At 38.1% G+C, this 25,806-nt stretch overlaps 5 protein-coding genes across 5 annotated transcripts; 2 read left to right on the top strand and 3 right to left on the bottom strand.

The window, feature by feature from the left end:
- Positions 1 to 904: 904 nt before the first annotated feature.
- Positions 905 to 6,495, bottom strand: LOC121962497 (butyrophilin subfamily 3 member A3-like). The gene is made up of 11 exons (XM_042512756.1): positions 6,453 to 6,495; positions 6,072 to 6,153; positions 4,816 to 5,157; positions 3,490 to 3,783; positions 3,268 to 3,396; positions 2,935 to 3,026; positions 2,590 to 2,697; positions 2,379 to 2,462; positions 1,922 to 2,005; positions 1,451 to 1,489; positions 905 to 1,028 (listed from the first exon to the last, which is right to left on the bottom strand). Exons 1-11 carry the CDS (start codon positions 6,459 to 6,461, stop codon positions 972 to 974), a joined length of 1,320 nt encoding a protein of 439 aa, XP_042368690.1. The 5' UTR covers positions 6,462 to 6,495; the 3' UTR covers positions 905 to 971.
- Positions 6,496 to 7,698: 1,203 nt separating this feature from the next.
- On the top strand, positions 7,699 to 9,799 carry LOC121962496 (low affinity immunoglobulin gamma Fc region receptor II-like). Its single transcript, XM_042512755.1, has 5 exons — positions 7,699 to 7,729; positions 7,832 to 7,876; positions 8,544 to 8,798; positions 9,293 to 9,538; positions 9,651 to 9,799. The coding sequence occupies exons 1-5, from the start codon at positions 7,699 to 7,701 to the stop codon at positions 9,797 to 9,799; spliced, it is 726 nt and encodes a 241-aa protein (XP_042368689.1).
- Positions 9,800 to 11,510: 1,711 nt separating this feature from the next.
- Positions 11,511 to 15,309, bottom strand: LOC121962495 (synaptonemal complex protein 1-like). Its single transcript, XM_042512754.1, has 9 exons — positions 15,208 to 15,309; positions 14,805 to 14,876; positions 14,478 to 14,594; positions 13,937 to 14,020; positions 12,643 to 12,726; positions 12,443 to 12,538; positions 12,246 to 12,341; positions 11,693 to 11,767; positions 11,511 to 11,582 (listed from the first exon to the last, which is right to left on the bottom strand). The coding sequence occupies exons 1-9, from the start codon at positions 15,307 to 15,309 to the stop codon at positions 11,511 to 11,513; spliced, it is 798 nt and encodes a 265-aa protein (XP_042368688.1).
- Positions 15,310 to 16,049: 740 nt separating this feature from the next.
- Positions 16,050 to 17,736, bottom strand: LOC121962494 (butyrophilin-like protein 2). The gene is made up of 3 exons (XM_042512753.1): positions 17,643 to 17,736; positions 17,208 to 17,549; positions 16,050 to 16,399 (listed from the first exon to the last, which is right to left on the bottom strand). Exons 1-3 carry the CDS (start codon positions 17,734 to 17,736, stop codon positions 16,050 to 16,052), a joined length of 786 nt encoding a protein of 261 aa, XP_042368687.1.
- A 2,405-nt stretch (positions 17,737 to 20,141) lies between these two features.
- On the top strand, positions 20,142 to 24,826 carry LOC121962493 (low affinity immunoglobulin gamma Fc region receptor II-c-like). Its single transcript, XM_042512752.1, has 8 exons — positions 20,142 to 20,172; positions 20,266 to 20,295; positions 20,460 to 20,708; positions 21,081 to 21,329; positions 21,996 to 22,157; positions 22,793 to 22,870; positions 23,878 to 24,026; positions 24,803 to 24,826. Exons 1-8 carry the CDS (start codon positions 20,142 to 20,144, stop codon positions 24,824 to 24,826), a joined length of 972 nt encoding a protein of 323 aa, XP_042368686.1.
- Positions 24,827 to 25,806: the final 980 nt, after the last annotated feature.

The raw sequence follows: 25,806 nt of genomic DNA, 5'->3' as shown, positions 1-25,806 counted from the left end.
CTAATCTGCAGAAAAAAAGTGCACATGATAAAAAGTTCAAAACAAAAAGTGGAATTTACTTTGTATCAGTAGGCTGACAAACACTGGAGAATCGCCTCTTAAAGGGACAAAGACATTCCTTGAGACAGCATCAAGGCAAAAAAGAGTGTTTGTTATGTTATACTTTATTTGTCAAAAAAAAAAATTAAATTTTAAGGAATACCTTGGATGCAGGGATTTTTTTTCTTATTTCGTGGCAGAAATATACAGTTGTCAAACATACACTAGTTTTTATTTAAAATCAAAATGCAAAGTTTTCACCGTACAGCTGTATTATGTAGTAATATAGAAGTATCAGATACTTTATATTAACTCACCCAGATCAGGAACAGGAGCTAAAACACGAGTCTCAGCTATGAACTGCATACAGAGCTAATTAATGACATATCAAAACATTCAAATCAGAAACCTTCACTGGAAAGCAGAGGACGGCAAAGTTAAATAGCTACCTCGTAGTAGCTACATCCATTATTTTATACAGTCTGTGGTCTTCAGACGGGTATTTTAGCACCAGGCCCCACTTATCTTAACAAAAACTGGCCACTCTGTTGAGCTTTTTGCAAAATGAAAAGCCACAGTCCATCTTTTCGAGAAAATTGGCTTGAAATTTTCAAAAACATGGGAAAAAGGCAAAGAGCAATACAAAAAGGAACGACCTAAATATATATAAAAATGTAATATGAAGTGCAATTTTTTAACACAAAAAAAATCACAGGAAGAGGAGCTGCTTGTTGAATCATCCTTATCTGCGTTGTGTCCGGAGGGTTAGGGTTAGGGTTAGTCTCGGGTTAGGGTTAGGGTTAGGGTTAGGGTTAGGGTTAGGGTTAGGGTTAGTCTCGGGTTAGGGGTTAGGGTTAGGGTTAGGGTTAGTCTCGGGTTAGGGTTAGGGTTAGGGTTAGGGTTAGGGGTTAGGGTTAGGGTTAGGGTTAGTCTCAGCTGATCAGGCAGTGATTTTTCTGCTGAGAACTTTCTTCTCCGTTCTTCTCCATCTAAGAGTGGGAAAACACAAAACAAAAACACACACACTCATTCATTTATGTAAGAATAAAGGTAGCACAAAATTAAAACAAATAAAAAAATAATAATAAATAAATACATATTCATTGTTTACTATGTTTTGTAGTAGTTATCTGACTCAAGTATCACTTTGCCTGTGTTTTTAGTATTTGCTATGAACCATAGTTGTAAATGTACCACATAATGTTTATTATTGAGACTCACACAGGACAAAAGTTTAAAGTACATCAGTGACAGTAATTGTTCATCACACTTCCTCTTTGAGACTCAATGGGGAAAATACTAAAAGTCTAATCTAGGCTAATTTGACTCAGCGTTGTCAAGGCAACACATTAATGTCTGAAAAAGACTGAACGAGAGAGACAGCTAACCGATTTATGTCAAAAAGATTCACCTTTGTCTTCTGCTCAGTCCTCTTCTTCTCATCCTGGACCTGAGACGTAGGACAGAGACAAACATGAGGGTTGTACTGAAAACTGAATTCAAACAGTTCAGAGCGTTCATTGGAAAGCAGAGGTCTGCAAAGTCTACAGTCCATGAAAAAGCCACGTCATGGTAGCTACAGCCATCATTTATACAGTCTGTGGTCCTCACACAGGTATTTTAGCACCAGACAGCACTCATCCAAACACACACTCCCCACTCTGTTGATCTCTTTGAAAAATGAAAAGACACAGTTCATCCTTTTAAACATTAAAGTGCCGTATTTGTCTCTCAATTAACCCTCTGAAACCTGAACAAACTAGCTTGTTATTTCTTTCAAAAACATGAGAAAAGGCAACAAGCGAATGACCCAAATATGTGCAAAAATTCTGGAAAAATACCAAAAACACATATGTGTGTGTGTGTGTGTGTGTGTGTGTACCTCTGTCTGCAGGTAACTCCTCTCAGTGGTCTCTGTATCCAGATGTCGTTTGGTCTCAGTCACGTTGCTCTCAGATTTCTGCAGCTGTTTAACAGACAGATGAAAGAGTTAAGCAGACATGTCATTAACTTAACCTCACAAAGTTGATTTCATCACATTAACCTCTTTTTTCTTGATCTCCTGCTGTTTCTTCAGACTCTCCTCCTCCCTCTGAGCTTCCTGCTCTATCAACCATGTGAGTGATTATACATCACAGTCACTCTTCAGGTAAAAACTCAGCTTTATTAAAGCTCTGATTCATTCAGCTTTTCAATTAAAAGTTCGAGTAAGAAATAACAAATCCATATTATTATTCAAAGAAATTCCTGTCTATTAATCAATGTGTGTGCAGCATCTTTGAGTTTTAATCTGGAAACAGACTGGAGTCATTCGTATTCATGAGAGTGAAGTAATTCACCTCTGCTGTCTTTTCCTGCAGCTCCTCTGCTGTCCTCTGAACTTTTCTCTCAGCTTCTTCTCTCCTGGTCCGTTCGTCCTGGAGCTGAGTTCAGAGACATGAAATGTTTTACTTTTGAAAAAGATTTGAAGATTTGAAGGGGAACATACTCAAAGAAAGTAAGTGACTGAAAAAAGTTAATGAATCTGTAGTGGAGAATATGAATCCAGACCTCCTTGGTCTTAGTCTGCAGCTGCTCCTGCAGGATCTGGACCTTATTTTCGGCGTCCTCTCTCCTCTGCTGCTCCTCCTCCAACTTCTTCACAGAAACCATCGACCACTTTCAATGAAAAACACATGAATCTATTAACAGAGTCGTGATCTTAGTGAGTGAGTTCAATAACAGAGTCAGAGAATACAAATCTTAGATTTGAACTAAACAAAATAATTCTGTTTTGTAAAGTATTTTGTGATTTCCATTCATATGATTTTGAGTAAATCTCACATTCATATTTTATTTATCAGATCAAACTTTACTTTTCCTGTCCTTTTTTCCCTCTTCTGTTTCTTTACTTACAGGTTTGTTCTTCTTCAGAGGCTTCTTTTCCTCTTCAGAGCGATTTTTAATTTCTCCTGTATCAGTTTCATCTGTGCGACTTCTCTTTGTCTCTGTATAAAAACAAAGGCTGTAAATTTAAAGTATTAAAGCCATTTTAGTGCATTTTAAAGAGTTATAAAAGCACAAAGTGATTTAAAATGAGGAATGAAATTGGTTACAAATATAGAGCAAGTGACATTTGAACAGATTAGACAAAAAATATATAATTTAGACAATTGCAGATTTCATATCACCATTACTGACATGTGAGACCTGTAAGAACGACCTGACTGCAGTGAATTTGTGACTCACTGTTTTTCTTTTGTCTCTGTTTCCACACAAAAAAGAAAAGTAGCAGAATAATCAGGATGCAAACAGTCAAACCAACAGCCAGACCGATAATGATGGAGGAGGAACTGGACCGGACGTCAAAGAAATCATCTGAAATTATAAAAACACAGAATCACAGGATCTTTATAGAAAACTGAACCTCTGCTGATTGTCCATCCAAACATCTATATTTCGTGTTTCTACCTGGGACCTGGATGTGTGTCTCTCTGGTCTGGTTGATGTGGTTCTGTTGGACTCTGCAGGTGAAGCTGTTGCTGTGTCTCTTGTCCACAGTCACTCTGCTGCTGACAGTATAGAGGTCATCAGGACCTCTGACTGTCTCTGTAGGTCCAGCAGAGAGGACGTGTCCCTCACCGTCCAGCCACGACACCTCAGGCTCTGGATACCAGCCTGCAGACTCACAGTCTAACATCACTCCTCTTCTTTCTCTGTCAATCCCTCTTAAACTGATGACCGGTGAGGGGACAGCACCTGATGCTGCGCAGAAAGAATATGTTTATAACAATGGTTTCAGTGATGTGAAAACATGGAAACTTCAGAAAACAATCCTCAGTTACACAGATCTGCAAAAACAAATAAAAAGGCCAGTAGCTGGCGATGTCACACACACCAGAGAAGAAAACAGAAGGGGCTGAGTTTTTAAAAGATAAATAAACAAATAAAAAGATTTGATTTTTAGGCCCAAAAATGATGTTGTGGTTTGAATCTGCAAACACTCATGTCCTTTGACTGCATAACACTAACTCATCATCGTTTTTTTTTTGGTTTTTTTTTTGTTGTTTTCCCGGATCATGGCTGCACCTGGATCATGGTCATGGTTGTGCTGTTGCTGTGATCCTGTCTGTGGCTGCGCCTGGACCATGATCATGGTTGTGCTGTTGCTGTGATCCTGTCTGTGGCTGCGCCTGGACCATGATCATGGTTGTGCTGTTGCTGCGATCCTGTCTGTGGCTGCGCCTGGACCATGATCATGGTTGTGCTGTTGCTGCGATTGTGCCTGATGCCAACATCTACTGCCATTATTATTAGTCATGCCTCTGCTATTAATATAAACATATGACTGCTATCAACACTTACGATATTGTCATGCAACGTCACCTTATCATAAATTATGTTTTATTTTTATGTCAGTTACTATCGTCATATGTTATATTTTTGATGCCATTATTGTTGCTGTACATCTCTCCCCCTCTCTACTCACTGCCATCTACTGAAACTTAATTGTATTTCATAACATTCAATGTCATTTTTTGCCCTCTGAGGCAAACTGTGATTTGTGATAATGGGCTTTATAAATAAAATCTAACTGAACTGAATTAAACGAAAAGCCAAACTGCAACAAAAATGTAATGTTTGATGCAAGAACCATTATTTAATGCATTTTTTGAATAGTTGTTTGATTAATTTCCCAACATCAATGTCTAAAACGCAAAATTCTTTACTAGTTGTTTTTTCCAAACAGTTTTTTCCAAAATGCGCTCTGACCTCAGACTGTTTGTGTGTTCTCACCAACAACAAGCTTGACAGAGGATTGTTTGTCCAGCAGTGGAAGGTCACAGTGATATATTCCCTGATCAGAGAGTCGTACTTTGGAGAGTTTCAGTGAAATGTTTCCTCGCTTCAGTTCGTCAGTGAACAGTGACGTTCTTCCACTGTATGAAGGGTTTTTTACATGCTCCAGGTCCTGACCATAGCGCCACACATGGACAAATCTTGGGTTTTGGTCAGATCTCTTCCACTCCAGCAACTCTGCAGTAACATCCATCGCAGGTTTCAGGTGACACGGCAAAATAACGTCATCGCCAACTGCTGCTACGATTGAATGAGGTGGACCAGTTAACTGAGGCTGACCTGGAAAGACAGAAATCTGTTTATTATCTGTATTTAAACCTTTGACACGCAAGAAAAAACATTTAATTCTCTTCAAAAATATGGAGAAAATGCAATCAGCAAATCGCAAGTAATTAGTAAAAGGTGAGAAAAGAACCTGAGAATTACTGTTGAAAAAAGGATATATATATTTATATTACTGTAATTTTGTTCATATGATAACTCTTTGAAAACAATCCTTGTGCACACAGATCCGCAAAAAGTTTGCATAGTTTAGTTTGCATGTCTGGCCAGTAGTTGGTGGTGTAACTTTGTAATGACATATCAAAGAAGAAGACCAGGTTTTTCTAAACCCGGAAAAAGAGTTTTCTCTGCTTCATGCGCCGCTGAGCAGCTCTCATAGGAATGAATGAGGCCCCGCCTCCACGGCTGAATCCAGACTTCTTTATAATACGTCCATGGTATAAACAAACGAGGTCGATGGCGAACACATGAGAACCGACAGCGTTAAGAACCTCAGTAGGGTCACAAACGCAGCTCGGCAGGCCGCCATCGTTGCTATTGTTGTCCTCGGACTCGCTCACGGCTGTTTGTCTGAAACATGACGTGCGAAGCGCGGCTGTGACGTCACCAATCTAGACTGGATCCAAGCATCCCCAGTTTACACGGCGACAGAAGGGATGGCGTTTTCGAGAAAATTACACTCTGGAACTCAGATTCATTGTTTCAAGTTTTCATTGTCAGGCCCCCAAAACGCATCGTCATGTGAACAACAGGCCCGACCACAACAAAGGTTTAAAGCAAGAAGCGTTGCATTAAACTTTAGTTGCGGCCCCTAAAGTATCACTTAGCAGCAGTTTTTACATTCAGTATCATACATTATTAACATTATCGGTGATGCTCATATATTGTAGTACTTTCAGTCCTAATCTTACCTCTGCATGAGTGTGTGAGGAGCAGACGGAAAACCAAAACACTGAGTGGTCGGAGCGGAGTCTGAAGGGAAAGTCCTTTTGTCTGGTGAAGTAAAAATTATGAAGAAAACTTGCATGTATTGCTAATTTTGAATATACGCTTTTGATTTAAACATTTTTCAACACATGTTATAAAATCCCTGCTTGCTATTAAAACTGCTATCTTTGACTGCTGCCATGTTGACTTTACATTTCAACCCACACAATGGTTAAAAAACAGACTTCACTGCTCTTTTTTGACACTGAAATGCAGACCTGCTTTTATACTAGATGTAATCAAGTCTTTAAAGATGAAGTAGAAACACGTAGAAAAGGAAAAAATACATTTAAAACTCAGCGTACCTCTGTCATGATGTGTCAGTCTCTTCATTTCCTCAGACTGCACCGCTGTGTCTGTTAATCATTGAAGACCTGAACTCTGATTTACCAACTGCAGCTTTCTGCGGTCAGTTTCATTTGAATCAGATGCAAATAAAATCAGATATACAGAACTAATACTATATGTACATTTGAATATAACTATTAAAGAAAGTCCAGTGCTGGAGAAAGTATTTGTCCCTTTATCATTTGAACAGTTTTGTGTTTGCTTCTGTTTTCAACACTCAGTTTCACGTAAAGTATCTTTGTAAACAGCTGAACTTTGAGCCTGTTTCCAGGCTACTTATCACAAGTATAAAACATCAGGAGCAATGACCATGTGTCTTTGGCTCATTAACAGTTTGGGAAAAGTGTGTTGATGGTGTTCAGGTTTGGTTTGCAGTCTCACTGCAGGGACAGAACAGGACGCAGCTTCACACAGTCTGAAGCCAAACAGCAGTTTTAGACCGTGAGATGTTACTGCTGATTTAAAGAAAACTGAAGACTTATCTTTTTAGTTTGGATTTTAAATGAAATTTAGCTATTTATTAATTGGTTATCAATTTATACATTTTAGTCTGTTTTCTAGATGCTATTTTTTGTATTTTTTGTTATACTTTTTTTCTTTTTATCCCGTTGCCTGTGTACTGGTGTGTGTGTTTTGATTTTATTATGTTATTATTATATTTTATTACTTTATGTCACAGCTTTGCTTGTATGAAAAGTGCTGTAGAAATAAAATCTGATTGATTGATTTTAGCTCTTAACCAAAAAGTTGCTGCCTGCAACTCAAAATATGCAACTGTCTGTCTGCAGCTGGTTGAGGTGGAGCAGCACGGTCTGCACTGTTGACTTGACAAAAGGACGTGTAGCTTCATCCCACCATGTGCATTTGTCGCATCACCATAACAGCATCCCGTAGCTCAGACAGCTGACGCAGAAGGATACCGAAAACGTCTCTGATGCAGAAGGTCACTGACAGAGCGGCACCGTGTAACGAGTTTCAGTGAGGACGCGTTGTTCTCACTCAGTGTTCATTGTACATCTGTAGGTCAAGAGCACATAGACTTTATTTTAGCAGGTCGTGGTTGACGTTTTGTCCCCTAAACCGGAAGCTGCACTGCACTGCTGAGCGTTGAGACTCAACATCAGAAATAACAGGAAGAGGAAGTTTCCCTCTATCTTAAACGTTAGCGTCTTTCAGTGTGATGGTCAGTCAGCAGGAGACAGCATGGAGGTCACAGCTGTTCGCCTCAGACTGTGTGAGTGCTGAACTTCAGCTTTGACTTTTACGTATTTCTTTAGATATTCTGCAGTAGATGAGACTGTGGACGATGACAGGTTTGTTTCTGTTCTCTCTGCAGTGACGCTTGTAATCGTTCTGCTCGGTGCTCGTCTTCACAACAGCGGTAAGCAAGACTGACAATGCACAATTATTATCAGATTTTCTTTTTGCGTTATGTGTTATTTCTCTTCCACATTAGACCTGAAACGTCGCATCAAATGGGGCTTTGTGATCCTGTGTGCGTTAATTTAGCGGTTCTTGAAAAGATCGAGGTTAAGAACCATCGACACCATCTTTTAAGTTCAAGCATTTTTTTAATTTTTTTTGCATATGTTTATGAAGACCTGAGGAGGTCTTTAATAATATAGGTAAAAGGCAATGAGCAACTTTAGAAGAAAGGAGCCAAAAAATATTTGCAACTAAAACTGTAAAAAAGTGCAGGAAAATTATGTGAAAATTAGCAAAAAAACTGAACAAAACCAAAAAAAACTGAAAAATTACCCAAAAAATGACCTGAAAAAATGCTTAAAACAGTTATTCTATAAATATTTTTAAACATATAATTATGATAATTATAAATGTAGGTTTTTGGAAAATACATTTCCAAATCTACTATTTTCTTGCAATTTGTGGTGTAGTTCTTTCCATGTTGTTCATTGCCTGTTTTTTTCCGTGTTTTCAAAAGAAAATCAGTTTTCACAGATTTCAAGGGTTAATGTGACTTGTTTCTTAAATTAACCTCACGATGTCTGCAGTTCATCGATATAAATCTTTTTTTATTTCTGTCTCAGATGCAGCTTTTCGTATCGTCCCAACCAGACTGCAGCTGCTTGAATTCGAGTCCGTCTCTTTTCACTGCGAGGGTCTCGACGGCTCCACTCAGCTGAGAGGGATCCGAAATATCGTGCAGTTCATTTCAGCGTGTGATGAGGGGAAGCCGGTGCTATCATGCAGAATTAAGAGAGCTTATCAAGCAGACAGCGGGAAATACTGGTGTGAGACTGAAGGAGGAGAGAGAAGCAGCAGCGTCAACATCTCTGTCACTGGTAAGTAAAGTTAAATCTGTGAATTCTCAGAGTTAGATCCTTTGAAACGTGCAAAAACGTAAATTTTCTTTTGCTGCTTTCACACAACTTTCACATGTATTTAAACCTTTGAAGCTGGTTTGATTTCTTTTACAAAATGGTGAAAAAGGCAATGAGAAACTTGGACATTTGTTTGGAGAGAGAAAAGTAGAAATGTGTTTTCATTTATTCATTTTAATTTTTTTTTTAGTTTTTTTTTTTTGCTGTTTAACCCCCGCCCTTTTCTTTCTTTCTTTATCATTATTACTGTTTTTATTCATAATTTATTTATTTTTAAAATGATTTTGTCTATGTTTTTTGGGGTGTAATTTTCTTGTAACTTTTACATTCTCTTCATATTTTTGTCATGTCTGCTCAGGTTTCACAGGGTTGTAGAATTCTCTCATCCATCTCCCAAAAAGTGTGCAAACCAGTGTATTTCATGAATTTCAGCCTATATAACCTCTGTTTCTCAGCTGGATCAGTGATCCTGGAGAGTCCGGTCCTCCCTGTGAAAGAAGGAAATAACGTGACTCTGAGCTGCAGAAACAAGAGGACGTCTTCAAACGTCACAGCTGATTTCTACAAAGACGGCCTCTTTATCAGGAGCAGCCCTGCAGGAGAGATGACCATCCGCAGCGTCTCAAAGTCTGATGAAGGACTCTACAAGTGCAGCATCTCTGGATCTGGAGAATCCGCAGAGAGCTGGCTGGCTGTCAGAGGTGAGATCATCTAAAGGGAAAATAGTGACTGAACTCGAGCGTGACTGCAGTGTGAGTATTCAGTTTCATTTTTCGCTGCAGAAACAAACATTAACTCTCACTGTCTTTGCAGCACCTCACGGAGACGCTTGTCTCTTCTCAGACCTCTTCATACACGTCCTCCTCCTCTTAAGGACCGTCTCCACCGTCGTGTTGGTGCCTCTGCTGCTGCTGCTGGTGGGACTGCTGCATTGTGGGAAACTCAGAGTGAAAAATAACTGAAAAACAAACCAGAGTATCTCTGAAGTTTTGACTCACTTCTAATTTAGTTTGAGTAGTCAAACCTCCGTGTGACGTGTTCGTATTTGCAGCGACTGATAAACTTTCTCACGCACAGAAAAAGGTTAAAAGCCACCGAGGTGTTGATGCATGGACTATTTTTAAAAAGAAAACTTTCCGTTTTCTCACTGAACGTTGTTCTGTGTTTAGTTTTAGATGCGGGTGATAATTTTAGCCTCTCGGACACAAACCGTGTGAGACAGTGTTTGAAGAAGCGTCCAGGTGGCTCTGAAATAACACATTTATACAGTTTGATAACTTCAAAGTTCATTTGAGCAATCTGAAAAAAAAAAAATGTTTGCAGGGGCTCCTGGTGGCTCTGTGGACGGAGCGGGTGTCCCATGTACAGAGGCTGTGTCCGCCGCAATGGCCGCAAGTTCAATTCCGGCCTCAGCCCGTTGCTTCATATCATCCCCCCTCTCTCTCTCCCCCTCCCTCGCTTAAACTGTCCTGTGGAATAAAGACATAAAAAGCCCCAAAATAATCTAAAATATACAAAAAAGTTTGTCCAGTTTGATAGTTTAACAAGTAAAATAACAAACTAATATTTGTTTTCATTTTTATTTAAAAAAAGCTTTTATTACAGCACTGTGAATCAAAGAAAGAGTGATGAAACAGATTAATTCAACTTTATTTTAAGCACAACAAACGATAAAAAAAGGTCAAGAACGTACAGATATCGTTTCAAAGTGCTGCATAAACACAAAACTGTATCTTTATTATTTTCTTTGTCATTCATGCATTTATCTAAAAGCAAACATTATCAGATGAGCATGTGTCACTTTTTAGCTCTGTATCGCACACACACACACACACACACACACACACACACACACAGAAATATACCTAAACTAACAGCAAATATAATATTTCATACAAAACAATACAAAAATAGGATCAGACTGAAGTGCTGCATTTTACACCACATTCTGGATAATTTTGTGATTTATGTTTTTACCAATGTAAAACAAGAACATTACAAAAATCTCTATTTTATTTTTGATGCACTTTGAAACTTTGACTCATTTTATAGATGCTGCTTTATTCTTACAAACATCTGTTTTGTGGAGGGGACGAGTGTGTTGTGTTGTGCTTAATGTAAAATGTGTTTTCAAGTTTCCTGGATGATGGTTTTAATTTAACATTATTCCGTGATCATACGATGGACGGTAACTTTCTTAACGGTCTTTTCTTGATGCTGATCAGGATCAAATGTTATTTTTACATTGTGATGTGAGTTCATGATGGCGAGGATGATACGCAGTCGGTCTCACTGTTTCATTTAAATCCAAAAACAACATTTTCTGTCTTTAGATTTTATGTCTTAGACAGAGGTGCTCTGTAGACTCACAGCACTGTTTTTAAATCCATCATCACTCCCTGAACCTTAGCTGGTAACCTGTAAGACAAAATCGGATATTAATATTTTATATTCTTCAAAGAACACAACCTGTGCAGACAGAGTCTAATTCATCATTTAGGCCACAAAACTCAAACTGATCACACTGTGGCACAAAAATGACTTTTCATTTTGATCAGTTATTCTGTTCTTACTGAATTTTGTGACTATTTTGAGTCATTTTTGTTCCATCAACAAATTAATGTCGTATGCAGAAGGATAAAGTCAAGAGACGTGATGAGACAGAGAAGTGATTTAGATAAAAAGAATAACCACCGTGAGCTCCGAGTCGACCTCTGCCGTCCTCTGGTTCTTCAAATCCTGGAGCTGAGTGAAGAAAGATGAAGACAGACATTAAATTCAGTTAAGAACATAAACACATTATCACTCAGGAGGATGTAGAGTTAAAAAAGTGTCGGGTTGGTGAAATGATGAACCTCTCTGTTCTTGTTCTGCAGCTTCTGCATCAAACTCTGCACTTCATCCTCTAACTTTGTCTTCTCGCTCTGCAGCTGAGAGGAGAGAAATAAAGAGAGACGTCGTCTTTGTTTTTGCACGATATCCTTCGACTGACTCAGAAAAATCTAAAGTCAGAAATGTGACAGATTGATCAAAAGATATCTGAAGTATCAGAGAGATGAAGAGAGACGCTGAGCTTTGGTGAAGTACATTAATATTCAGAGTGTAAAGTGAGAAATGTGTTTTAACTCAGTCATTTAGTGAGGTGGTAACAGTTAGACCTCGGGCAAAAACCCTGCAGCTGAGTTTATATACATGTTATTAAAGTAAAGTATTTACGGGATCATGACGGCAGGAAAACTCCTCAGTACAGAAACGCTCCTGTTCAGACTGGATTTAATATTCTGTAACAAACATCTTCTTCATTAAGTAATAATTGTTAGAGGTTGTTATTTGTGACATATTTGATTTGCATGTGTGACTCAGAAGAAAGTAAAGTGAGAAACGTGACAGGTCGGTAAAAAGATGAACCTCTGAAGTCTTTTTCTTCAGCTCTTCCTTTAAGGTTTTTGCTTCTCCCTCAAACTTTATCCTGCTGTCCGTCTCCTGCTGGAGCCGCTTCTCTAACTGAGAGGAAGACAGAGGAAGAGAAACATGTATTTGATAAAGTGCTACTTATTTAGTCAAATCTAAAGTGAGAAATATGACAGGTTGGTAAAAAGATGAACCTCTCTGTTCTTGTCCTGCAGCTCCTTCGTCAAGGACTCCACGTTTCTTTCAAACTCCGTCCTCTTCTTCTTCTCGTCCTGGAGCTGCTTCTCGAACTGAGAGGTCGGAGACAGAGGAAGAGAAACATGTATTTGATAAAGTGCTACTTATTTAGTCGAATCTAAAGTGAGAAATATGACAGGTTGGTAAAAAGATGAACCTCTGATATATTTTTCTGCAGCTCCCTCTTCTGGGTCTCCACTTTTTTGTCAAACTTTGTCCTGCTGTCCTTCTCATCCTGGAGCTGAGAGGTAGAAGAGACAAAGAGGAAAGGTATCAGACATTTACACATTACTGCTGACTCTGGAGAACGAAAATTAAGAAATGCGTTTCGACTCTTTCCAGAAGTAACTCTTAACTGGTCAGGAGGTAGCTGTTGTTATCATCAGAGGACAAAGTGCAGCTTTGAGACATTTGAAGATGCACTGAGGAAACAAAGGCTGAAAAAAAGTCTTGTGTTGCAAAGACTCAGAGAGACAGAGTTCAGAGCATGTCCGTCATCTTACTTCACAGAAACAATAATGATCATATTAACCTGTTTTATCTGGAGCTCCAGCTGACTCTTCAGAGTCTCCGCCTCCCTCTGAGCGTCCTCCTTCTTCTGTCTCTCTCCTGCTGGAGCTGACTGCTGAGATCAGCTCTGAGTTTTACACGCTGAAACACGGAGGAAGACTGGATGAGAGACATGAGAGTTTTTACATCCACGGGAGCGATTATGCAACACCGTCAGACCTCAGCTAAAAACACATCTTTACTGAAATCTGTGATTCACTGAGCAGCATTGAGGTCTGTTCATCCTGAGCGGAGTTCACACGTTCTGTTATTAAAAAGACATTTATGGTGACATCGTTTTGATAACCGATGGAGCTTATTTGTGTCATTTTTTTGTGTCTGACTTGTAAAGTAAGAAGTGTGAAAAAAATGAACCTGTGTGTTTTTTTTTCCTGCAGCTCCTGATTCAACGTCTTCACTTTCTCCTCAGACTCTGTCTTCTTCTGTCTCTCCTGCTGGAGCTGAGAGTTCGGAGACGGACGAGGAGACACTTTAACACTTTCCTGCTCGCTCAGGAGAACTTAAACTGAACAATGTTCGTAATCTTAACTGGTTAGAAAGTTTCTGTGAATCAGACACGTCACAGATTATTATAACACACCACATTTAACACAACACTAACAGTGTGTGTGTGTGTGTGTGTGTGTGTGTGTGTGTGTTGTGTGTGTGTGTGTGTGTTTTTTACCTCTCTCTGCAGGTTCTCGTAGTCAGTGGTCTTTGTGTCCAGTTGACGTTTGGTCTCAGCCAGCTTCCCAGACAGACAGCAACAAGGATTGGTAACACTTTATTGTGTCATTTCTTTGTTAAGCTTTAATGAAACGTGATAACCTTTGTGTGTGTGTGTGTGTGTGTGTGTGTGTGTGTGTGTGTGTGTGTGTGTGTGTGTGTGTGTGTGTTTTTACCTCTCTCTGCAGGTTCGTGCAGACAGTGGTCTTTGTGTCCAGTTGATCTTCAGTCTCCAGCAGCTTCCTCTCAGTTTTCTCCAGCTGGTTAACAGGACAGACGGACGTTGGTGTTTGAGCAGGTGGTGAAGCGAACGTCTGACAGAAACCTTCACGCTGTGTCCAACATGTTTCTAACCTCAAACTTTCTCACCTTTTTCTGTTTGATACTAATTTATCAAATACACAGAATACAAGTTTGTTTAACCGCACAGCATTCTGCACATTTAATGTGGACACAGATTTTAGGTTTCCGTTAGTTCACAGTTTAACGCTCAGTTTCAAATACAAACGCAGTTTACGAAGAGTTTTTGTTCGATACCAAAGAGAAACATGTTGATGTATTTCCATGTGCTGTTTTAATTTTCTCAAAGTTAACATTTTAATAATGTCGATTTTTAACTGCTGCAGAACAAAGTGCAGCTGTGAATGAAATACAAAGAGAAAGAGTTGAGTATTTGTCAGTTTTCTGGATCCTTGGGTTATCAATCATCATATTAACCTGCTTTGTGTTGGACTCCAGCTGAGTCTTCAGGCTCTCCACGTCCCTCTCAGCTTTTTCCCTTTTCTTTGTCTCCTGCAGGAGCTTTCTGTTGGTGTCAGCCTGTTTTCCCTCAAGCTGAGAGCAAAGAGAGACTTTTATATCACTGGGAGTCATTGTACTACACAGTCACACAGTTTAAGTTCGAGATTACAAAGACACTTTATCATTCAGAGACACTGCTGCTCAGTATTTCAGTCTCTTAAATCAGCGTTTGTGCAGCGTCTTCGAGATTTGATCCGGAAAAAGACTCAAGTTGCTCATTTTGATGAAAGTAAAATGATTCACCTCAGCCGTGTTTTTCTGCAGCTCCTCTTCTGTCCTCTGAACTTCTTTTCTCCTGGTCTGCTCATCCCGGAGCTGATTTTTGGACACATGATCTTTGATTAAGACGTGTACAGAAACATGACGACAGTGATGAAAAAGGTTTGTTAAATGACACGTTCATGCGTGTCAGAAACAGCAGATAAAACAAAATCATAATGTTCTATTTTTTAAAAGATTTGAAGATTTAAACGAGAAACCGACACGAAGTTATTGTCAGAAATAAAATAATAATAATAATAAGTTATAATAATCAGAAATAATAAATAATAATAATGATAATAATAATAATAATAATAATAATAATAATAATAATAATAATAATAATAATAATAATAATATTCAGAGGAGAAATATAAATCCAGACCTCCTTGGTCTTAGTCTGCAGCTGCTCCTGCAGGATCTGGACCTTATTTTCGGCGTCCTCTCTCCTCTGCTGCTCCTCCTCCAACTTCTTCACAGAAACCATCGGCCACTTTCAATGAAAAACACATGAATCTATTAACAGAGTCGTGATCTTAGTGAGTGAGTTCAATAACAGAGTCAGAGAATACAAATCTTAGATTTGAACTAAAAAAAATAATTCTGTTTTGTAAAGTATTTTGTGATTTCCATTCATATGATTTTGAGTAAATCTCACATTCATATTTTATTTATCAGATCAAACTTTACTTTTCCTGTCCTTTTTTCCCTCTTCTGTTTCTTTACTTACAGGTTTGTTCTTTCAGAGGCTTCTTTTCCTCTTCAGAGCGATTTTTAATTTCTCCTGTATCAGTTTCATCTGTGCGACTTCTCTTTGTCTCTGTATAAAAACAAAGGCTGTAAATTTAAAGTATTAAAGCCATTTTAGTGCATTTTAAAGAGTTATAAAAGCACAAAGTGATTTAAAATGAGGAATGAAATTGGTTACAAATATAGAGAAAGTGACATTTGAACAGATTAGACAAAAAATATATAATTTAGACAATTGCAGATTTCATATCACCATTACTGACATGTGAGACCTGTAAGAACGACCTGACTGCAGTGAATTTGTGACTCACTGTTTTTCTTTTGTCTCTGTTTCCACACAAAAAAGAAAAGTAGCAGAATAATCAGGATGCAAACAGTCAAACCAACAGCCAGACCGATAATGATGGAGGATGGAGGAACTGGACCGGACGTCAAAGAAATCATCTGAAATTATAAAAACACAGAATCACAGGATCTTTATAGAAAACTGAACCTCTGCTGATTGTCCATCCAAACATCTATATTTCGTGTTTCTACCTGGGACCTGGACGTGTGTGTCTCTCTGGTCTGGTTGATGTGGTTCTGTTGGACTCTGCAGGTGAAGCTGTTGCTGTGTCTCTTGTCCACAGTCACTCTGCTGCTGACAGTATAGAGGTCATCAGGACCTCTGACTGTCTCTGTAGGTCCAGCAGAGAGGACGTGTCCCTCACCGTCCAGCCACGACACCTCAGGCTCTGGATACCAGCCTGCAGACTCACAGTCTAACATCACTCCCCCGACTTTTTTGTCGAGTCCAGCTAAAGTGATGACGGGCGAGGAGACGGCTCCTGATGATGAGAAAAAGGAACCGATTTCAAACAGCTGTCAGCGATACAAACACATGAATGATTTTAAAAAATCTACGGCTCAAAGCTGAACATGTCCTCTGCATTAATGCTGTTTTAAAAACTTTCCCCTTTAAACACCGTTTCTTAAACCCTCAAAGTTTGCTGTTAAAGCTCAAACCACAGCTCCTTTGTGCAGGAAACTCAGCTCGCTTTGTTCGGGGATTTTAGGACGTTTCTGAGATTTTAAGCACATTTCTGGGAATTAGGATATGTCTTTGACTTTAGGACATTTCTCTGATTTTAGTTTGATGTTTGTAGGGTTTTAGGGTAAAGCAAGGATTTTAGAACATTTCTAGGATTTTAGGAGGATTAAAGGACTTTAAGACATATCTTAGATTTAGGACATGTCTTAGATTTTGGGTTGTTTCTTGTTTATAGGCTTTCAGGCTGATTCTATCGGATTTTAGGACATTTTTAGGATTTTAAGATAATTCTAGGATTCTATGACTTTTCTAGGACTGTAGGATGTTTCTGGGATTTTGGGACATTTCTTTGGTTTTGGGATATTTGTAGAGTTTTAGGATAAATCTAGAATTTTAGAAGATCTAAATCTAATTCTAATTTAGGACATAATTTAGATTTTAGACATTTAGGCTGATTCTGGGATTTTAGGGAATTTTGGGAATTTTAGGATGTTTTAAGGATTTTAAAACATTTCTAGGATTTTCAGCGATTTTTTTTCTGAGGTTTTAGGACATTTCGAGGACACTATTTAGCAGAAAGTAAATTCAGCTGAGTTTCCACTCACCAACAACAAGCTGAACGAAAGCGTCTTTCCACAGTTTTGGGATGAAGCATTTGTATTTTCCGGCATCAGAAGGTCTCACATCAGAGAGTTTGAGTGAAACGTTTCCTCTCCTCAGTTCATCAGCGAACAGTGACGTCCGTCCGTCGTAAACCGGATGTTTGGCGTTTGTGAGGTCCTGACCGGCACGCCACGCAAGCACAAATATGGAGTTCAGGTCAGGTCTCGTCCACTCCAACGTCATCGCAGCAACGTCCGCCGCAGGCTCCAGGTGACACGGCAAGATGACGTCACCGCCAACTGTTGCTACTATTGGCTGAGGTGGACCTTTTAAAAGAGACTGACCTGGAAAGAAAATACGTATTAAATATTGCAGCAGAAATGTAATTGTTAACATATCTGCATAATGACAACATCAGTTATATGAGTGTGAGTTACCTGTGCAAATGTGCGTCAGGAGAAGATGAAAAACCAAAACACAGAGCGGCCTGTGCAGAGGCTGAAGGGACGGTCTGATCCTCCTGTGAAGCATCTTTAAGTGCTGAAAAACAAAATATATCATCGATACATTATACAGAAAAAACAGACATTTGTGAATCAGTGTTTGGCAAATAGCTTGTATACATATACACTCTTTTTCTCGTCTTTTTCTGCTACTTTATCGAGCAGTTTTCAGTTATAATTAATACAGTTCTCCCATGTGTATGCTTTTACTAGCACTTATAATATATATAAAAAAAAATTTTAAAAAAGAAATCTATCTGTAAATACATACATATCTTTATATAATCATATTAAAACTGATGTGTTCATGTAATCAAACTGAACTTTGACCACACAGCACCACCTCTGTGTAGTGCAATGAAAACTGAGTTATACTTTCTCTTTTCATGACAATTGTTAAGAAAAAAATATATATATACATATATTCTTACTGATTTAAAAAAAAAAATCTTTGACTCTGACAGATTTCTCAAGTAGTTCAGACCTCATTAAAGCCCTCTCTATGATACAAAGACCAATGACTACTTTAATAATATAAAACGTTGGTGTCAAGACCAATAAGCACCTTATCTAAACACATTTTTTAAAATTAAAAAAGTAAAAGCCTTCCAAATAAATTTTATCATTGCATAGATCACAAATATTCATATTAGAAATACTTTTCATAGATAATTTCATCTTTTTACAGCTGGTTTAAAAATAGACTAATAGTCTGTCTCAGAATATCACTAAAGAGCCCAAAACCCTAAATGCAGACCCTCATTTCTGTTGGTAAATTGTGATACACAATAGAATATCATTATATATTATATATATTTAACAATTTAGTTAAAAAATGTAAAACAAAACAACAGAGAGGACGACGTACCTGCTGCACGCTGTGTCGACTGAACAGACTGCCGACTGTTAGGCTGTAAATCATTGACAGACTTCACACACGAGCACAACGGCAGCTGTGGTTATCACATTTATTTTTTATCATGAATTATGTTTTAACAGCTCACACACATCCCTAAAATTTCAATTTGTTGTTGTTGTCAGTGAGGAAATAGCAGTAAAAAATTTTTAAAAAATTAAAAGCAAAACCACATTGTTAAGGATGCTTTTAGTTCAGAAAACAAGTGACCTGAAATTGAAAGAAAACTGAAGTACGGTGTGCAACGGTGCATTTAAATAAAGCCGTCATGTTCAGTTAAACACAATACAGTCGTTGGTTTAGCTTTGCTAAACTAAATTTCACTTTAAATATTGTCTGACCTTTGAGCCTGTTGCCTGGTAATCAGTCGCTGATAGAAATATTATAGCTGTAATCAGGAATAACAATGTTTCTTTGTTTTCTTTGCAGTTTAGGCCAAGAGGTGATTTCATGACAAAGATGTCAGGTCTGCTATCTGACTGCTGCTTTAGTCCATTTTAGTTAGTTAGATCTTTACTTCCAACATGCCAAAGAAAATGTGAGAACTAAATAAACCAAAAGCAAGAAAAACAACACCAGAATACTCATTCGGCATTTTCAGCCTGTAGCTGCTGGTTTAGGAGCTGCGTTCACACGCAGGATCAATGACCGCTCGCCAGTGTTTACGTGCTACCTGCAAGCCCTTCTTACACACAGCAGCGTTAAATAAAACAAAGTGGGCACACTGCCAAGTCTGTGTGTGTGTGTGTGTGTGTGTGTGTGTGTGTGCGTGTGCGTGTGTGTGTGTGTGTGTGTGTGTTTGTGTGTGTGTGGTGTGCACATACCATGAGCTCTTTTTGGTCCAATGCTAGTGTGCATACATGAACACAGCAACAATAAGGCTAAAAAAATGACACCAGTGACATTTTTCAAAACAACTTGGCACATCGGGGCTTCAGGACTTTTGATATTTTGTGGATTTACTATGATTATTTATTTATTTATTTTATCTTTTGAATCCTGGTCACCATTTGCTCTAATTGTTTGGGATAAGTCTTTTCTCTGTGGACCTCTGGCAGTTTAGTTTATTTTATTTTATTTTTATTTTTTTTTTATTATTTTCATTTACTTGTTTATTTTTATGGACTATAAAGCTTCCATCTGCATGAGGGGGAGTAAAAAATGATTAAACTGTCCTTTTAAGTACTGTTGCAATTTCCAAAGTAAAGGCAAGATACATTTTTGGCTCCAGCGTTTGGAATCAACCACACACACTCCCAAAACAGCACATTAGGGCGGTTTGGCATCAGGTGTGTTTGGCGTCAGATGTTGGAGAGTTGTCAGAGTCGTGGCTGCGGCTCAGGTTGGTCGACCGTCTTGAGTGCGTGATTATAACTCTGACAGTTTCTTGAAGCCACTGGAGCGGGGCCCAGCCCCTGCATCAGCATCCGAAATAAACCCAACAGGAAGAGGAAGTTCTTGTCTGTATATTGTTAAACTGTTCAGCCTGATGCTCAGTCAGTCGGCAGCAAGACGCCATGAAGGCTGCAGCTCTCTGCGTCACTCTCTGTGAGTACCACACGTAACGTTTTCTCTGTTTTTAAGTTTTCCGTCCTGCACGTCAAAGCATCTAATAATTAATTTGCTCCTTTGTTTCTACAGTGATGCTGAACAGTTTTACTCTGAAAAGTGGTGAGTGAAAAATCTCAAAGATGTCTCCATGATGTAACGTAACTTCCCAAAGTTTTCTTTGATGTTTCATCGATGTCCATGTTCCTGGAGTTTTTGTCAATATGTCAGTTTTGAATGCATCTTTTAGGCCGCTATAACTTATTTTTTTCATTTTTTGGTTTCAGATGCAGCGTTTCTTCGCATCACTCCAGACCGACTGCAGCACTTTCAGTTTGACTCTGTGTCTTTTGACTGCGGCTCAAACAAAGTGAGAGTGACCAGAGAAAATAAAGAATCTGATCCACAATGTGACAATCAGACGCCGACAGGGTCCTCGTGCACCATCGAGAGAGTCTATCTGACAGACAGTGGGGAGTACTGGTGTGAGAGTGGAGGACGAGACAGAAGCAACGGTGTCAACGTCACTGTCACCGGTACGTTTATGTATTTTAGAAGTCACTGTCTCTTATGAACTTGAAACTATCTGAGGATTTTTGTACAGTGTGTTTAAGATCATTAAATATATTTTAGACCAAAAATATCTTTTAAAAAGGAGAAAAATGAAGAATGTAAAGTGCATAAAATGAGCCGAACAGTCCCTGGGGGTTAATTTGACCAGTCTTATCTTGCTTTGGTTGACAGATTTAGTTCTTGTGCACTTCAGACAGTTGAGCTTTCCGTCACAATGTTCATTTTTTTATGTTCATCATTTGTGACTCAAATATTCATGTATTTTAAAAAAAATGATAGCCTAAACTCAATTTTTTAAGTGTTATTGTCTAAAGTGTCACTCACGTGTCCTTCAGCTGGTTCAGTGATCCTGGAGAGTCCGGTCCTTCCTGTGGCGGAGGGAGAAACTGTGACTCTACACTGCCGAAACAAGTCCACTTCAACCAACCGCTCAGCCGATTTCTATAAAGACGGCCTTCTTCTTCAGGAGAGCAGTCCTGCAGCCGAAATAACCATCAGCAACGTTTCCAAGTCAGATGAAGGACTCTACAAGTGTAACATGAGCGGAGCTGGAGAGTCAGCGGAGAGCTGGCTGGCTGTCAGAGGTGAGACACGACAACATAAAGAGGACGGTTCGCTCTGCGGTCTGCACCACGGCTCATGACGGGGGGCAGAGAGCAGTTTGGTTAGAAATGTAAATTGCAAAAAAATTAGCAGATTTTTAAAAATAAAATAAAATAAAAATAAAAAAAGCTAAGGAAACAGATTCTGCAGAATTATACTTAAAATGATCACAATTATATATTTAAAATTATTTCACAGCATTTTTGTAATTTTTTTAGAGATTTTTTCTAATTTTTTCTGTTTGTTTTACTTTCCTTTTTAAAACTTTTGTCTTGTTTTGGGGTTTGTTTTGTTAATTTCTTTTTGCTAGTTTCTGGATGGGGGTGATAGCATGTTGTTGGGAACAATGTGAACTTTGGATTTAACCCTAACTTCCAAACATAACCCTTTTTAAAGTTTGTCTTCTTCATATTTATTTTCCTAAACTTTTACATAGTAACTTTACCTGCCAAAACCGAACTTTCCTTTGTAGCTAATTTGTAGTACATCATATAGACTGTTGTATGAGGACACGTTAGCCAGTGTCATAATAATTGTGACCATAAGCTGCTTAAATATTACTTAACACCAAATGTTTTAACGCTATTGCAACTTTTTCATGTTTTTTCTGCTGAAAATTAAAGCTGTGTAGATTTTTAATGTTACAGCACGTACCGTTTCTGTCACCCCTCCACCACCTCCCCAAGAGCCCCCCTCCGAAGACTCCAACGCCCCTCGATCCCTCATCGTGCTCTGGATGACCATCACCATTGTGATGCTGGCTCTGGTACTGGTGGTCGTGGGCCTCCTGTTTATCAGGAAACACAGAGGTAAAGAGGCGTGGCTTTTCCAAATATATGTGTGTGTCAATAACTTCAACGGAAACACTCAAACAAGAAAACAGCTTGGAAGAATGTTCCTTACTGTTCGGAATATATTTATTATTATTTTATCAAATTTTAACTTCTTTTAACAATTCTGACTCACATTGTATTTAATATTGGCTCCTTTGCTTAATATACCCTAATGATGAAGAAATGCACTTAAATAATTTCTGAAATCAAGATGCATGGAGCTCATTTCTGTATTCTTTTTATAGCCGCTTTTATGCAGATGACAGTGTTGTATTCATCTGTAAAAAGCGTAAATTATTTCTCTTGTCCAAAACTTGTGAAAAAAGATCCACACAGAAAAGTGGAAGAAACATCAAATTTTAAAAGTTTTGCTCTGCTGATATTAATCTTTTTGCTTTTCTATTTGTCAGTTTCTTCAAAGAAACCAAAAGCAACAACAAGCTCAGGTGAGGCCAATCGAAAAGGTGATAAACGCATTTTTAAGCACTGCACTGACTTTATCAAATCTTTGCTGCATGTCATTTTGATTTATGAAATATTTCAAATAAACTCCCAACAAATGACAAAATAATGGAGACTAAATGTCACCCAAAATGTGTTCTTGTTTTCAGTTTGCGATGAGGACACTGCGGACGATCGAGACGGTGTGACCTACGCAGTCGTGGTCCCAAAACCGAGAGAAACCAAAGGTTAATTTCACTTCACTTTTTAATTTTTCTTTTTTGCGTAAACATGATGTGAGGAACACAAAACGTCTGTAGATAACTTATCGCCTCATTACTGTGAAATTGTAAAAGCACATAGACTCCTTATTTTGAGAGACAAAGTGGTTTTGACATGGTTAAGAGGTCCTTTGTGTCTCTGTCGCTGGTGTTGAAAGTGTCGGTTGAGGTGTTGGTTGAGACGTGCTGAACAGCAGGGCTGATGTGCAGATTATTTTGGGTGTTTTAGACGCTGCAGACACCGCTGATAATTTGAGCCTCGGGTCAAACCACAGCAGAAAACCACTAACTAAAGACGGTGAGCAGCTCTGACCCCTTCAGTCTGTCAGTATGAGTATTTATAAAGTGTTCTGTCTGTCTTTCTGTTACTTACTGACGTTCGTCTCAATGGGGGAAAAAGGCAAAGAGAAACTTGACTACAAATGTTCTGCAAGTTGCAAGAAATTAGTTGATTTGAAAAATCTATTTTAAAAAAGCTACTGAAAAAAAGTCAAAATAAAAATGATATATTATATATTATATTAATAGTAACCAGAATTATAAATTTACCGTTCATTTACATAATTAAATTAAAAACTAAAATGTTTAAGTTCTTTTTAGGTAACTAACTTGTTTTTGTTGTTGTTATTAATAATTTTTTTAAAAAAACACTTTTTTTTCTAACTTTTGTATTTTTTGTGTACTTTTTTTACGCTAATATTTGGATTGTTTCTTCTGAAGTTTCTAACTGCCTTTTTCACTGTGTTTTTTGAAAGAAATAAAGCCGGGTTCAAAGAGCTGAAGGTCCACCTGAGACTTTAATAGTGAATTACAGTAACTTTGACCCCGGCAGAGAGAGCGCTACTGTTATCGATTACTCCAATTATGGTCATCGACATTTACTGTACAAATAAAATTCAAAATAAAACACGAATATGCACATATGAGGACGTGTATTGACATAAAACAGGAGTTTGACTTGTTTTGTAATGCAGAGTCAGAACTGAGTTCAATAAAGACCTCGAGTCCCACAGAGACCCCGAGTCCCACAGAGACCCCGAGTCCCACAGAGACCTCGAGTCCCACAGCAGCCAAGGACTCAAGTTCACCAGAGCAGGAGCTTCTCTATGCACCTGTCCTGAAGGTAGACCGCCGAACTTCCTCTTAATGTGATGAATTTGTCTCTCTGATGATGCTGAACTAACGCTGCAGCTGCATGTGAGCTCCTGAAATGTGAATCAAGGACACGTAATAACATGTCCGTCAGTGTTTATCTGTAAATGTGGGTCAAAATACTGTGATGGATGATACGATGGCGGTTTATTGGACCCAGATGTCTTAAAGACCCTCCCTGTGTGATGGAGCTCCTTCCTTTAACCCTTTGAAATCTGGACCCACATCACTTCTTCCTGGGATACCTTGTAAAAGTTTTTAAACCTTTGGGAAATGGTGCAGTTTCTTTAAAAACCATGGAGGGATGCAATGAGCAACAACTGTTCAACAAATGAGTGAAATTATATTTTGTAAAGAGTTAGGGAAAAATGTTTAAGGAAAAAAGCAAAAAGTCCGGAAAAACCGTTATTGCTAATTATCATAATTAAATATTTAAGTTATCATTATTTTTTCCAAGTTTTCTTTCTTCATTTTTTTCAAAATAATTTGCACTTTTCTTTGTCCATTTACACCATGTACACATTGCCTATCAATGCCCTGTTTTGTTATTGTTTTGTTCTGCCCTTTTGCAATCACTCATTAAAAAAAGGAAAATGCAGTGTCATTGATCGTGGACTTAAGTAGTAAGCGTTTATCAGGTGATCACATCTTCTTTCTTTTGATTAAAGCTCCTGAAAAAGCTGAGTAAGCAACCCTTAAGTTCAGAATATTTTAACACACATATATTTTGTGCTTTCTGTCCTCCAGGCCACAAAGAGCAAAGACTCCTGACTGAGAAAGACTCTGCGCTGATGTGTGCATCAGAAGAAGAAAGAAATCGGAGATGCCGTTTTAATGTGTTGAACTTATTTTTGTTTTTAAAGTAAGTGATTCCAATAAAGTATTGTGCAAGTGTTTAACTTTAAAAAATGGCAAGCAACCAAAATATGTTTAAATAGTTACCCTGCAGCTGCATCAAATCCTTTGCATGTTGCATGTTTTCTTTTCTGTGTGTGTGTGTGTGTGTGTGTGTGTGTGTGTGTGTGTGTGTTGCATTTTTTATTCTGAAGCACTTTGAGTAGCATTCCTTGTATAAAAAGTACTCTATAAATAAAGATTATTATCATTGTCAGCATTATTATTACTAAAATTGTTATTATTTAAAAAGTCACAATACAGGGGTAAGAAACCTGCAGTTATACTAATCTATACTTTGATATAAAGTATTTTCCATATTATACTAGAAACAGACTGTACAGCGAGTGTACACAGCTTTTATTTTTATGATTATTTATTCATTAGTATTTTGTTTGATCTGATGAGTTTATGCTGATTTAAGGAGACTCTGTGACTCAGATGTGGTTGCGAGTGGTTTAGTAAAAAGACACGTTGGATCATTGACTACATGACTTTTCCCTGGAGTCGCATCTTCAAAACCATACAAACTTTTTAGTCATTTTAAGCTTCATCCTCACCTGAGCACATTGGTTTGGTTTTTTAAAAAATATGGAAAGAAAGCATTGAGCAATGAAAGAAGAAGCAAGAAATAAGTAAAAAGTACAAGAAAATTACCTGAGAATTATTATTTAAAAATAATAATAATAATTTCAAATATATATTTTTTTTATTTTTGTCCTAGATATTTTTCTCAGATTTTTTTTTTTTTGTGATTTGTGGAACATTTCTTGGTAAGTTGTTTGAGGATATCTTGCCAGTTAAAGCGATTTAGAGAATTTGGCTAAACTATTCACAAACTTTCTGGTTGTCTGACT

This window comes from Plectropomus leopardus, chromosome 23, assembly GCF_008729295.1.
Source record: "Plectropomus leopardus isolate mb chromosome 23, YSFRI_Pleo_2.0, whole genome shotgun sequence".
NCBI classification, from domain to species: Eukaryota; Metazoa; Chordata; class Actinopteri; order Perciformes; family Serranidae; genus Plectropomus; species Plectropomus leopardus.
This window is presented reverse-complemented; position numbering and strand designations above follow the sequence as displayed.